The 14,974-nt window shown below is 42.2% G+C and overlaps 1 protein-coding gene across 2 annotated transcripts in view; it reads left to right on the top strand.

The window, feature by feature from the left end:
* The window catches only part of veph1 (ventricular zone expressed PH domain-containing 1), a 125,057-nt gene extending 112,413 nt beyond the window's left edge, over window positions 1–12,644 (top strand). For both annotated transcript variants that reach the window (XM_015951820.3, XM_015951821.3), the window contains exons 12-15: window positions 2,880–2,997; window positions 7,803–7,939; window positions 10,083–10,136; window positions 10,293–12,644. In XM_015951820.3, coding sequence (XP_015807306.3) covers window positions 2,880–2,997; window positions 7,803–7,939; window positions 10,083–10,136; window positions 10,293–10,475 — 492 coding nt within the window. In that variant the 3' untranslated portion in view covers window positions 10,476–12,644. The remainder of the gene's footprint in view (window positions 1–2,879; window positions 2,998–7,802; window positions 7,940–10,082; window positions 10,137–10,292) is intronic.
* Window positions 12,645–14,974: the final 2,330 nt, after the last annotated feature.

The following is a 14,974-nucleotide window of genomic DNA, read 5'->3' as shown; positions in this document are numbered from 1 at the left end:
ATCTGTAAACAGTGTGAGGTGACCTGTTTGCAACATAGAAGCACAACAGAGCGCAAACATGGTGTTGTTGAACATTCTGCTCAGTTTTATGGCTTTTTGTCAGTCTCTAAACCAGGACATGACTGAAGGCAGTGAGGCAGCATCCAGAAAGCACCAGAGCAAGCAATGACTCTACCCTGTAGCCAATTAGCGGCTAACAGTCGCAATGCCGGCCCGAGTCAGAGCTCTAGGAACCACAATAAAACAAGGACTGAAAAGCAGAGGGAAAGTAGGTACCTTTGGATCAAAATGACACGCCGCTTGTACTCATGATTTCAAGCTTTAATTACACCTGAACAGATAAGTCCTATAAACTTTCACCCGCTCAGAGTTGTCATGGCGTTAAACTTGACCTATAAAACCTGAAATGTATTTTGTACCAGGCTGTAAACATGTGTATTTCTGCTCTCAAGTTGGCATTTTAACATGGGAGTCAATGGGAATTTCCTCATTTCTGGATCCAGCCCTTGTGGATGAGGGGACAACTGCAGTTTGTGTTACTTCCAATATAACAGGAGAGAGGGAGAAAGGTCACGACCTCTATCTATAAGCACCACATTTCCTCTCTCCTCTCTGCTTTCCAGTCAGACCCACTGGACCTTTCCTGTCTCTGTGAGCCAATCAGAAACACGTGTAGGACACTTCTACAGAGACGGAAAGAGTCCTAAATGTAGTCGGTAGCAGCAGGGAGACTTTTAGAGGGAGGCCACTGGGCTTTATGAGGATTCTGATTTAGGACGGACTTCACATTTACATCCCGACAACTCACTTCAGCCCGTTTATAGCTCTGAGAAAACAGAGGGAAGAAACGAGGACGATGGAGGGGGAAAGGAAAACAAATGTATATTATAAGGGGTGGACGTGATGCTAAAAACAACATGTAGATGAATAAATGTTGAAACTTAAAGTATGTGAGTGAGGAAGAATTAAAAAAAAAGGACAAAATCAAGTAAAAAGGAAATGTTTCTTAAGTTTGTGTGTAGCAGATATTGGATGTAGAAATGAAAGAGTGTAAATTATTTCAGCAGGTAAGAATAAAAAAGGCCTAAAGTGTTTCTTAAAAAGCTAGAGCAAAAGGGGAGTGTGTGTGTGTGTGTGCGTGCGTGCGTGCGTGTGTGCGCGCGCGCGCGCGTGTGTGTGTGTGTGTGTGTGTGTGTGTGTGTGTGTGTGGTGGGGGACAAATGGATTTGCACCTGATTTTTCTGCATCTTATATATTAAAAAGGAATTAGAAAATAAAACCAAAACATATATTAAAGTAAAATTCATCTAAAACATCTAACTAGACTTGAATTGTTACTCTATGAATTAATAATTAAAAACTGAAATCAGTATTTTATTTAATCTTCATTCATCCAGATAGAGAATCCATTGAGATTAGAAAACATCTTTTACAAGGATGTCCTGAGTACGGAGGAGAAAACAGTTAGAATAAATAAAACAGGTTGTTTTCTTCCTCTGCAGGTTGAATCCATCTTTCTGTCCACAACAAGAATGTGTTGTGTTACTCTGATGTGGTTCTGCTTTAACGTTCTCTTGTACCCTAAATCAGTAACATTTCACTCGTCTTTCCTACTGACACGAATCAGTCCTGAGAGTTTTCTGCTTATTTAGACTTTTTAAACACTCAATACCATTTTTGCTCAATTTTTGTTTTCGTCTGCGTTTTATTAGCTGTTAAAAAATAAAGACGTTGGTTCTTAACTCTAAGCATGGCTTACACAGGAATGTAGATCTCACATTATCATCTATTCAGCAAAGTCTCTGGTTTCACACACCAAATATCATGTCTGGAAATATGAATTTGATTAAATAACTTGATAACAAATGATGAGAGCTGATAATAGTTTAATTATCTGAAATTCATTTTTTTTTATTATCAAATCAGTTCCATTTGGTCCCAATGTTGAATATTTGTTCATTTGTTTTTAGCAAAGTAGCAAAAACTGTTTAATGGAAAGAGAATAAACATTTATGCAACTTTAAAATGGGGATTGGTGGAATAGTCATATTGGCATGGTTTTTATCACTGTTTGAATCCTCCTTCATATCGTAACGTGATGGAGGTGCAATTCCACCGAAGGTTGTTTACCCTCTCTCCACAGATGCCTCTGACAAAGAACTAATCTGCATGAGACTGCCTCAAGGTCATGCATTTGCTTCTAAACTGCTTCCTTCTGCTTAAATCTTCTGGTTAAAATAACCCAACGGTCCGTAAGATTGATTTCATATTTACTATGGAATCTTATGTCTTACGGTTCCTTAATTAGATGTAAATTAATTCCTTACAATATTCATTAATATGGATTCATACATTAGCCATGCCCGATGTAGTTTGGCAATTAACTCTTTTTACTACAGTTCTGTTTAAAAAGGGGTTTGTTTTCATCAGCCCATCTCACTTTGACCTTGTTTTTGTCATTTCCACATCTCAAAGCACATCTCACAAACTGCTGATAAGCCAAACAGCGATCAGCCAATCAGAGTCAAGGTTGCTTCATAGAGCCGCTTATCTCCACCTCACTGTGTTGGCACTGGAGGATGCGGTGCCACAAACACTAAGTCTTATCATACCCTCCTCCTCTCCACTAACATTTATATTTTCTGGAGCTTTTCACACTCCCTCTGTGTGGATTTCTCTGTTTTTAAGAGTGAAGACGGCTTGTCAGATAACCCACAACCCGCTGCAGACACGCATAGCTTCGGTTTATCTCTGCAAGCAAAGTCTGAGTTAGGCTGATGAATGAAGGTTTAATCCTGCTGCTCCTAAAATGGGCACAGCTGAGCATAAACTTTTGTTTGTATGAAATGTGAAAATCTATTTGTCGTTTGTGTCCTGAGGACCTGGACAGCCTTCAGGTGCAGCTGGAGGAGGTGCGTTTCTTTGACCTCTTTGGATTCAGTGAGGAAGAGGGAAGATGGCTGTGCTTCATGTGCAACAACCCTGAGAAGGCCACAGGTACACACACACACACACACACACACACACACACACACACACACACAGGACGTTTTCACTAAAAACCCTATTGAGAGATGCAATCTGTTTCCCAGAGGAGGTATGAAAACCTGAGCAAAGAGCCACTGCTGCCCGGTGGATCTGAGTTTTTAAAAGGTCAAACGTGCAGTTGTTGTTGTCATGACTCCTGAGAGTTTTCTACTTTTTACAGGGACGGTATTTTGTCTGCTGCAGGGACAAACGGGGGTTGACACATGAGAGTGAGCTGAGGAAAACAGATCCACTGCAGGAACGTTATGCATTGATCCCCCAAAATAAAATCTAAAGCAGATTAATAAACAAACTACATTTTTGATTTTAAAGAACAACTTTTGAGCTTATTTTGTTTTATATAGTTGATCCAAACTGCAAGGAACTATGAAGTGAGCTAGCATTAGCCTCACTGCTACATTATGTCAGATTTGAATGGACACAAGGGAGAGAAACGTATTGACCCAAAATGTCCTGAAAGTCAAGTCTTTGAAGGTAAATAAATCAAATATCGTGTAGTTTAGCTTCCTAAGCTAGCATGCCCATTTGTTATAAGTTTTGCTTCAGGGAAATCTCCAAAATGGTAAAAGTTTATTTAAATCTGTGAGAAGTCGTAAGTTATATAAGAATAATGTGTTTCTGTCATGCTGTGGGGGAAAATCCAGGAGGGAGAGTTGGACAGGAGGATGGAGTGTGCAAGACTGGCTTCTGAGTGTTTTTAATGAGCAGCTTTAAACCTGCATACCAAACATGGGCTCTGATGTCTGATGGCTGCTAATAAGAAGGCAGGACGTTAAAGACGAAAAGGCAGATGGGAAGTGGTTAAATATGACCTCCAGTGAAAGTTTGCAATCATTTCATCGTGTCCACGTGGTGCTTTTTCTTTGCTGTTTCAGAAACGCAGAGTGTGTGTTGCCTGACAAACACGCAGTCATGTCCAATTCCACACTCTGTCCTGTCTCCCCATTCTGTTCAGTCCTGTGTCCTTGCTGCTCCCACCTGCCTCCCGTCTTCCAATCACTCCAGGTCTCAGCTCCTCCTGTATTTAAACCCTCTGTGTGTCTTGTCGGTTCATTGTTTCGTTGTCCTGCATGTTCTATATTAAAATCCTCATTGAATGGTCCTGTCTGTCTGCCTGCTTCTTCACCCACATTTGGATCCTCACCTCCGCTCACCACACCCGCACATTCATGACAGAATGAAATGACCACCTGAAGGATCCAGCGGGGCAGCTCTCCCCTGGCAGCACCTGCTCACCTCAAGCTGTCAGCCAGTCTCCTCTCCTCCTCCACCATCTCACCGGAGATGCCGCCGTCGGACCTCGACCTCGGCAATCCCCTCCACCCTCCCGGAGCCAGATGGCAGGTTAGGCTGGGAGCCGCAGCTGGACCGCTCCGGTTTTCTGGGCCCAGACTGGCGGTGTGCTCCCCTGGAGTTGGTCCCCGGCGCTAGGAGGGAACCCAGGCCCCGCCGTCATCTTCAGCCCAAGAGCTGCACTACGGGCGCGCTGTGGTTCCGGCTGATGTCACCCCCGGCTGCACATTCTCCTCCCACTCCAGGGGGGGCAATGAGAGGGACCAAACCGGCGGTCGACCCGGCGGAGTTTGCTCTTCTCCAGGCTGAGCTGGTCAGTCTGAAGAACCTCATCAGCCTCCTGGAGTTCCGGCTGGACGCTCTGTCCTCCCTACTCCAGGAGGCGGTACTCCGGTCAGCGCCTCCACTCCGGTCCCACCTCCATTCCCGTCAGCGGCACCGCCAACAGTCCAGCCAGCATCACTGCCTACAGCGGCACCGCCCCCGGCGGTTCAGCCTGTCCAAGAGGCTCCGCCCCTTCTGGCACTTCAGCCTGTCCACGAGGCTCCGCCCCCTCTGGCGCTTCAGCCTGTCCAAGAGGCTCCACCCCCTCTGGCACTTCAAGTTGAGTCAGCGCCACGTCCGAGACCTCCGGCCAAGTCGGCACCTCCTGTCAGATGTCGGTCTCGCCTCCGGTGCTCCAGACGCAGGCCCCCTAGACACCATCTTTGCCTGCGTTAGGCATCCAGTGCCGCCCTTTTTTTTGGGGGGGGGGGGGGGGTACTGTCACACTCTGTTCTGACCCCCATTCTGTTCAGTCCTGTGTCCTTGTTAATTGCTCCCACCTGCCTCTTGTCTTCCAATCACTCCAGGTCCCAGTTCCTCCTGTATTTAAATACCCTCAGTTCTGTGTGTCTTGTTGGTTCATTGTTTCATTGTACTGCGTGTTTCTACAGGGCCTTCTCAAAAAATGTGCACATTGTAATAAAGTTCATTATTGTCTGTAATGTACTGATAAACATTAGACTTTCATATATATTAGATTCATTGCACACAACTGAATTAGTTCAAGCCTTTTATTGTTTCTAATATTGATGATTTTGGCATACAGCTCATGAAAACCCAAAATTCCTATCTCAAAACATTCGCATATTTCATCCGACCAATAAAAGAAAAGTCTTTTTAATACAAAAAAAGCCAACCTTCAAATAATTGTATTTGATATGGCGCCTTCTAGAGTCTAGAGTTCTGTCAGTCTTCAACCCCTCCAGATCCAATAATGGCATTATCAAACTATTTCAATCCGTGCTGATCCGTCAACTCTCCCCTTGATCAAATCAACCTTCTGTGCCAGAGCCTGAATCTCAGCCAAAGTTCCAAGCTTACGACTCATCTCGACAGTTATCTCAGTCTGTGGTTTTACAGCACAGTGCATTCCATCCCAGAGCTCCGGGATTAAGCCAATATTCCTCGAAAGCTCGTTAATTTTCCATTATCCCAGGCAACCGCTCAGGCCAAACAGCAGAAATCCTGACACCAACACAACGGATATCCAGACATCTTAAGAATCCTCTACTGACAGTTGAGACAGGCAGATCAAGTTCCTCTGTTTCCAGGAGTCCATGATATACCCAGCTGTCTCTGTTCCAGAGGGGCATCCGGGAGCCCCTTCTCCCGATCTCATCTTTGAAAGACCAACTGGCCAGATCCATGTTTAATAATTTCCAGTTTCCAGAAAAAATGCAAAGAAGCATAGTGCACAGGCAGAGAGGACAAAAAGAGCCTTGGAAAGAGCAGGGAGGGAGAGGAGAAAAAAGCATCTGTACTCTCCAAGAGCCGGAAGAATGAGACATGGCACCCCAGACCATCACTGACTGTGGGTACTTGACACTGGACTTCAGGCATTTTGGCATTTCCCTCTGCCCAGTCTTCCTCCAGACTCTGGCACCTTGATTTCCCAATGACATGCAAAATTTGCTTTCATCCGAAAAAAGTACTTTGGACCACTGAGCAACAGTCCAGTAGTGCTTCTCTGTAGCCCAGGTCAGGCGCTTCTGCCGCTGTTTCTGTTTCAAAAGTGGCTTGACCTGGGGAATGTGGCACCTGTAGCCCATTTCCTGCACACGCCTGTACACGGTGGCTCTGGATGTTTCTACTCCAGACTCAGTCCACTACTTCTGCAGGTCCCCCAAGTTCTGGAATCGGTCCTTCTCCACAATCCTCCTCAGGGTCCGGTCACCTCTTCTCGTTGTGCAGCATTTTCTGCCACACTTTTTCCTTCCCACAGACTTCCCACTGAGGTGCCTTGATACAGCACTCTGGGAACAGCCTATTTGTTCAGAAATTTCTTTCTGTGGCTCTTGCTTGAGGGTGTCAGTGATGGCCTTCTGGACAGCAGTCAGGTCGGCAGTCTTACCCATGATTGTGGTTTTGAGTAATGAACCAGGCCGGGAGTTTTTGAAAGCCTCAGGAATCTTTTGCAGGTGTTTAGAGTTAATTAGTTGATTCAGATGATTAGGTTAATAGCTCGTTTAGAGAACCTTTTCATGATATGCTAATTTTTTGAGATGGGAATTTTGGTTTTCATGAGCTGTATACCACAATCATCAATATTAGAAACAATAAAAGGCTTTAACTACTTCAGTTGTGTGTAATTAATCTAATATATGAAAGTCTGTTTATCAGTACATTACAGAAAATAATGAAATTTATCACAATATGCAAATTTTTTAGAAGAACCTGTACATTAAAATCCTCATTGAATGTTCCTGTCTGCCTGCTTCTTCACCCGCATTTGGATCCTCACCTCCGCTCACCACACCCGCCTGTACACGGGTTCATGACATCCAAGTCTTCTGTGGGTTAATGGTATTAGTTGATGCTAAGAGGGCAGATCTGCTAAGAGTTGGGGACATTTTGACCCAGTTTGGTCTAAGCTTCAGCTGCATCCCCACTTTGTACAGAAAAGAGGATCGACTCATGAACCGCAGGGTGCTAGAGTGGTTGGATGGTTACAAAACAAATACAACTCCACAAGCTTAAGGTGCTGCCATGTTCTTGTGGACTTGTTTTGACTGAACTTAAACCTTTGACCTGCTAAGTAAGCCCAGTAGAGTGTGAGATGTTTGGTTGAGTTTTACTGGGAAAGGTGGTGACTGTGTTACAGAAGTCTTTTGGCTTGGTATGATGCTTAAACAGTAATTCCCATAGTTGGGGTCGTGTGTGTGTGAGTGAGTGAGTGAGTGAGTGTGTGTGTGTGTGTGTGTGTGTGTGTGTGTGTTTGTGTGTGTGTGTGTGTGTGTGTGTGTGTGTGTGTGTGTGTGTGTGTGTGTGTGTGTGTGTGTGTGTGTGTGTGTGTGTGTGTGTAATCTTATTGGTTTATGTGGGCATTTAAGAACTAACAGACCGTTTGTAATTTAATACCTGTTAAGTATGACTGAAATTTCTAAGGCCGTTTTCCTCTTCTCTGTTTGTTCCTGTAGTTGTGAACCAAGAAGGTCAACCTCTAATCGAAGGGAAGTTGAAAGAGAAGCAGGTTCGCTGGAAGTTTATAAAACGCTGGAAAACACGTTACTTCACGTTGGCGGGAAACCAGTTGCTTTTCCGCAGGGGCAAATCAGTACGTAGGCACTGGTGCACATACACACAAACACACATGATCTTTTCCTGGACCATCTGTTTATTTTGCATGAGGTGAATCCATCCATTCCATCCATTATCGTCCAATCATCCAGGTTTGGGCAGCAGCCTAAGCAGAAAGCCCAGATTTTCTTCTTCCCAGCCAATTGGGTCAGCTCCTCCGGAGAAATCCCAAGACATTCCCTGGGCAGCTGATAAGCATAGTCCCTCCTGTGTGTCCTGGGTCGTCCTGGACGTGCCCGAAAAATCTCACTAGGGAGGCGTCTTGGAGGCATCCTATCTAGATGCTCAAGCCACCTCAACTGGCTCCTCTTTATGTGGAGAAGCAGCGGATCTACTCTGAGCCCCTCCCGGATGTACGAGCTTCTTACCCTATCTCTAAGGGAGAGCCCAGACACCCTGCAGAGAAAACTCATTTTGGCCTCTTGTATTCATAATGTCGTTCTTTCGTTCACTACCCAAAACTTGTCACCAATAGATGAGGGTAGGAATGTAGATCGACCGGTAAATCGAGAGCTTTGCCTTCTGGCTCAGCTCTCTCTTCACCATGACAGATCGGTAAAGTGCCCACATCACCGCAGACGCATCTCCAATCCGCCTGTCGATCTCATGCTCTATCACTCCCTCACCCATGAACAAAACCCTGAGATACTTAAACTCCTCCACTTGGGGCAGGACCTCATCCCTGATCCGGAGAAAGCATTCTACTCTTTTCTGACTCAAGACCATGGTTTCCGATTTAAGTAAGTTAATTCTCATCTTAGCCACTTCACACTCTGGCCTCGAACCGCTCAAGCGAAAGCTGGAGATCACGTTCTGATGAAGCCAACAGGAGCACATAATCTGCAAAAAGCAGAGACTCGATCCTTAGGCCACCAAAGTGGAGCCCCTCAACACCTTGGCTGTGCCTAAAAATCCTGCCCATAAAAGTTATGAACAGAATCGGTGACAAAGGGCAGCCTTGGCAGAGTCCAACTATCAAATGAGTTTGACTTACTGTCAGAGATGTGGACTCGAGTCACATGACTTGGACTCGAGTCAGACTCAAGTCATTATTTTAATGACTTCTGACTTGACAAAATCTATAAAGACTTACGACTTGACTCGGACATGAACGCCAATGACTTGCGACTTGAATCGACTTGCATCTGTTGACTTGATGATGACTTGAGCATATTTGATATTTTAGCACAAAAGTGGCCCAACATGGACAAAAATCATAACTCATTCTTCGTTCTGGGTGTGATGTTGTTCTGCTAAATGCAGCAGCACTTTGTTTATAATCAGTTTCAGTTGCACTTTCTGCTTGTTTGAGCAAATAGGGTTTTATTTATGATCATTGTCATTAAATTGATGTTTGACAGATGACTTAATTATGACTTGAAAATTCAAAGTTAAGGACTTGGACTTCCACATCATTGACTTTGGACTTGACTCGAGACTTGACTGGAGCCGAGTTCTGATTCCTTTCTCCTCTCTAAACAACCGTCCCTGTGCTGCGCTCCAGATGGAGGTGGATTCTGTTTTGCAGCAGCCTCAGACTGAGAAGACTGTTCTTTTGTTCTCTCAGCTTACTGTGTCCTTGCCATTATGTTCTGGAGGTGGTCGAAAACTTGTGAAATAACTTTTTTTTTTCTATGTGGAAAATATAATTATTTACAAACAACCAAAATCATTTTTTCTTCATGCTGCACGCTTAAACAACTTTGACGTTCTAGCGGGTTTGAAATATTCCTTTTTCTTAAAACAGACCATGAAAATGTCGGATTAGCTTAAGTGTTCCCAGAGAGCGCTGGATTCAAACACACCTCACCCAACTCTGCAAGATGAGGATGTTGTTGCTGTTGTGGAGCTCAAATGATGCTCATAGACCCAGTGATGCAAACATTCATAAAACATTACTCAAGACCAGTGATTTAAGTCTTAATAAGCTATTTAGGACATTTAGATAAGTATTTATTTATGATTAAATTAACATTCATTCAATTTCGGGATAAATAAAATCATGCTGGATGCCTATGCTTTTAAGGAAAGGTCCATAGATGTTTTAAAAAAATATGCTCAAAAAAGCCTTTTCAGTGGTTAACGCAGCTTTATGTTTTCTGCATTTGTCTTCTTCACAGAAAGATGAGATGGATGATATTCCTATTGAGCTGAGCAAGGTGCAAAGTGTCAAGGTGACCCTTTTTTTCCCTTTAGCTAACCACCATCTTTAAGGAATTTCTTTCCACAGATTACGATTTTAGATTTGTATTTATTGCCGTGTTCTGATGGCAGATCAGAGCTAGAAAGAGACTACACTAACCCGTCCTCCTGCTTCTCATTGTCCGTAGGTGGTAGCTAAGAAGCGCAGGGATCGGGGGCTGCCTCGGGCCTTTGAGATCTTTACCGACAGCAAGTCATACGTGCTGAAGGCCGAGGACGAGAAGCACGCTGAGGAGTGGCTGCAGTGCATCAACGTGGCCGTGGCTCAGGCCAGAGAGAGGGAGAACAAAGAGGCGACGACCTACCTGTGAGCCGAACTCAGACCCGACTACCCACAGAGCTCTTCAGTCACATCATAATTTCATATCATGCAGTATTTGTTATTAAAACTTGAAACCAGCATTAAGGCTCATGATGCACCCTAAAAAAAGCATAAATAAAGGTTACAGAGGTAAGGTGTTACAGATTTAAGCTACATCAGTCTCGACTGCACCAAACAAAACCAGCTGCAGTTGGAAACCCGCGCGTTTCTACATGAAACAATGACTGAGACGTTTTAGAGTCACTATAAATATTTATTAGATGCACAGGCCTCATTTGGACCTGGACTATAATGAGACTGAGCTTTTGGAAGCTGGAAGGATGAAGAGTAGCCTAATGGACCACAGATGGGAAAGGTCTTTGATGCTGAAAGTTTGTTGAGGGAGTTAAGGAGGAGAAATGCCTAAAGGTTGTAGCTTTCTTCACCTTCTTGCCAAAATATGTGAATGAAGACATGAAAAAAGGAAAGTTTGTTTAGCTATAGCTCACTTATGGTGGGTTCCATTTGGCACTTGAAAGTTTACTATTTTCATTTGAAAAAAGTCCAATTGGAAGTCAGAATTTTCACTTCTTGTTATAAATCCAACATGGCTGCCTAGTTGTAGCTGTGTCAAATGGGGAGCCATCTGTAGAAATCCACCCCATGTTTTCATGAAACTAGTGTCAGATGTTGACAAATAGTGGAAACTTGGGGTAAAGTGGTTTCCTTGTGGGTTCCAGACTCTGCCCGTTTAGTGTTTTTCATGTAAAACATTCAAATGAATTTCTTTTAAATCATGTTCGAACAAGTTTTTTCTAAAGTTAAACACCCTTTGATGTGCCCAAACCGTGAGACTGGATCAAACAGGAGACGTGCAGAACTGTAGTTTAGAAGGTAATCAAAAATTAAACTTTCAGCAGTTTACCACTAAATGTTTCATTTCATTTAATTAAAGATCACAACTCTTACAAGGATAAACTAACTTTTAGGTCAAATGAAAACACAATTCCAACAATCTGATTTTATTATACATCTAAACTTACAGTATTTTCATTTTAGATAGGCAGAACTAAAACAGGTCCAGGGTCAGCCAAAGGGCAGAGGGATGCAAAGTGTTTAGGTAGAAAGTTGAATCTTGAGTCTTTTTTTTTACCAAATGTGTTGATTTTTTTTGCTTTAAGTGAAACCATCTCCTTATCCCCTTACCCTTACGTGGCAGCTTTGAGCTCTCAAACACTCAAGCAGACATTTATTCCCATCCTGTGTAAAATAATATACGAGTTGTATTATTTTGTTTTAAACAGAGCAGAAGTATAATTGGGATGATAAAGTTACCTAAACTCTGTAAATATGATGTTTTAAATCCTGTACACATTTGATTCTGTGATGTTTGAAATGAGTTGTTATCCTATTGATGGCCAGTTTTCTAGGTTCATGGTTTTCAATGGAAAACACAACTTTGCATTTTTTACATATAGAATTAATTTCCTATCTCTGTAAGACGTTTGGACACTGGCCTCTGGTACAAAGCAGACATAATGTTCGAAACTGCTGTAGTTTTCACTGTGAAGATAATTGACGTCAGTGATGAAAGATCTGAATGTCTAAAATCACATCAGTCAGCCTTTTGACTCAAAGGTGATTTGTTGCTTGATTACTTTTGATTTTTATGTAGGCTATTATTTATTTAACTAACTGTTTCTATAAATCTTCAGTTGTGCCTGCAAAGACTGCAGAAACAATGGATGAAGGCTTTTATGTTTTAACTTATTTCCTGATTTTATATGTACAGGTCATAAAATTGGAATATCATGACAACATTGATAAATTTGAGTAATTCCATTCTAAACTTGTATATTATATTCATTCAGTACACACAGACTGATATATTTCAAATGTTTACTTCTTTTAATGTTGATTATTATAACTGACAACTGATGAAAATCCCAAATTAAGTATCTCAGAATATTAGAAAATATTAGAATAATGTGAAAAGGTTCAATAAAGTGTGTGAATTATTATTTGATTGCTGGAACTAAATTATGTATTTTATTGATTGCTTAACAGATATTGAGATGAACTGCAATCTTGATCAATGCACTTCCTGCATATTTGTCTTCTTTGATTTATTTCTCTTAAAATAATTGGAACAATAAATCGGTATAATCAGGTAACCTTATCAATGTCTTTAGTTTCAAATTTCTACATTGGGTTTTATTTTGTTTCCTTGAATTATTATAAATCATGATACTATTATTGTAGAACAGTTGGGTCTACAGGAAGCTCATTTGGGTATTTTGTTTTGTAGAAATGAAAATCTAGAAGAAAGTGCACATTTTTATATACTTTAAGATGTATTTTCTCCTTTACAGATTGATTAGGTTTGTTTTTGTGGTTTCACACACAGACATGGACAAAATAGTTGGTACCCTTCTGTGTTTTCAAGCACCCATCATGTAGTACAAATACACACAACAGATCTACAAGTTTGTGCTTTTTGAAACAGAATGACCTTCATATTCGGTCAATGAAAGAAAAACCCATAATGGTCGCAGAAATAACTTGAATCTGACTAAAGTAATAATAAATAAAAATCCTAAATTTAACCAAAGAAAGTCAGATATTGCTTTTCAACCATGCTTCAAAGGAATTATAACCTAATGGAACAGGCCTGGACAAAATTCATGGAACCCCTAACTTAACTCATTCACTGCCATTGACGACTAAAGTCGTCATTTTAGATCCAACCTTTCACTGCCAATGACGACTAAAGTCGTCATTTGCATTTTTTTTTTACTGTTTGAGCATCGGAACGAGCCCCCACGCTGAGAGAACAAACATCTCAGCCCTGAAGCCGATCTTCATCCGCATACGTCACAGATCACATGATCAGGAAGCAACACATCCATGTGTTTGGAGATCGTTTTGGGACGTTCCTGTAAAAAAAGTGAGGCGCGAACCGGAAAAGCGTCTGCCGATCACAATTCGACAACGGATTATGAAAGAACGGATAACGCTCGAAACACGCAGCTTCTTCCTAATGTAAGAGGTGAGTCTCCTCTTTATTTTGGTTGTTTTGGCATCGACATCATGCTAGCGCGCAACGTTCTGTGACTCTTAAAAAACAGTAAAAACGGTGAGAAACGCTGGCAGCGAAGGCCGTTAGTGATCAGGAAACGGCTGGCAGTGAATGAGTTAATATTGCATAACCTTTTGAGGCAATCACTGCAATCACACGATTCCTGTAACTGTCGGTGAGACTTCTGCACCTCTCAGCAGGTATTTTGGCCCACTTCTCATGAGCAAACTGCTCCAATTGTCTCAGGTTTGAAAGGCGCCTTTTCCAGACGACATGTTTCACCATCTTTCAAAGATGCTCAATAAGATTGAGGTCAGGGCTCATAGAAGGCCACTTTAAAAAGTCTTAGACATTCTTGGGTGTTTTTAACTGTGTGTTTTGGGTCATTGTCCTTTTGTAAGACCCATGAGCTGCAACTGAGATCAAGCTTTCTGACTCTGGCCAACACATTTCTCTCTAGAATCCCTTGATGGCAAGTGACCCCAGAATATAACACAGCCTCCTCCATGTTCCACAGTAGGGACAGTGCTCTTTTCTTGATATGCTTAATTATTCCATCTGTGAACATAGAGCTGATGTACCTTGGCAGTAAGTTTCATTTTTGTCTCATCTGTCCATAGGGCATTCTCCCAGAAGTTTTGTCGCTTGTCAACATGTAGTTTGGCATATTCCAGTCTGGCTTTTTTATGATTTGTTTTCAACAATGGTCGAATGGTCCTTGGTCGTCTCCCATGTAGTCCACTTTGACTCAAACAACAACAGATGGTGCGATCTAACACTAGTGTTCCTTGATCATCAAGTTGACCTTGGATCTCTTTAGAAGTTTTTTAGGGCTCTTTGTTACCATTCAGATTATCCGTCTCTTTGATTTGTTATCAATTTTCCTCCTGCGTCCACGTCCAAGGAGGTTGGCTACAATCTCATGGATCTGAAATTTCTGAATAATGTGTGCAACTGTAGTCACAGGAACATCTAGGAGATGGTCTTATAGCCTTTACCTTTAACATTCTTGTCTAAGTTTATTTCTAAACTCCTGAGACAGCTCTTTCCTTTGCTTCCTGTGGTCCATGCTGAGTGTGGTACACCATGTTACCAAACAACACAGTGACTACCTGGAGCCCTATGTATAGGCCCACTGACTGATTGTAGACAACTGTGATGCTAATTAGTGGACACACCTTAATTGAACACGTCCCTTTGGTCTGATCATTTTCAGTATTTTCTAGAGCTACCATTATTTTTGTCCAGGCCTGTTCCATGAGTTTCTTTTTGAAATAATTCCATTGAAGCATGGATGAAAAGCAACGTCTGACTTTCATTGGTCAAATTTCATAGAAAGGGCATTATAGTAACAGTTAGACATCGAGAAGGTATAGTGTGATGATCTGGGGGATGTCTGACCTTTGACCTGAAACAGGCCGTTCATGCAG

The sequence above is a fragment of the Nothobranchius furzeri genome, chromosome 13, assembly GCF_043380555.1.
Source record: "Nothobranchius furzeri strain GRZ-AD chromosome 13, NfurGRZ-RIMD1, whole genome shotgun sequence".
Classification (NCBI taxonomy): Eukaryota; Metazoa; Chordata; class Actinopteri; order Cyprinodontiformes; family Nothobranchiidae; genus Nothobranchius; species Nothobranchius furzeri.
Note: the sequence above shows the minus strand (reverse complement) of the source record. Positions and strands in the feature narration are given on the sequence as shown.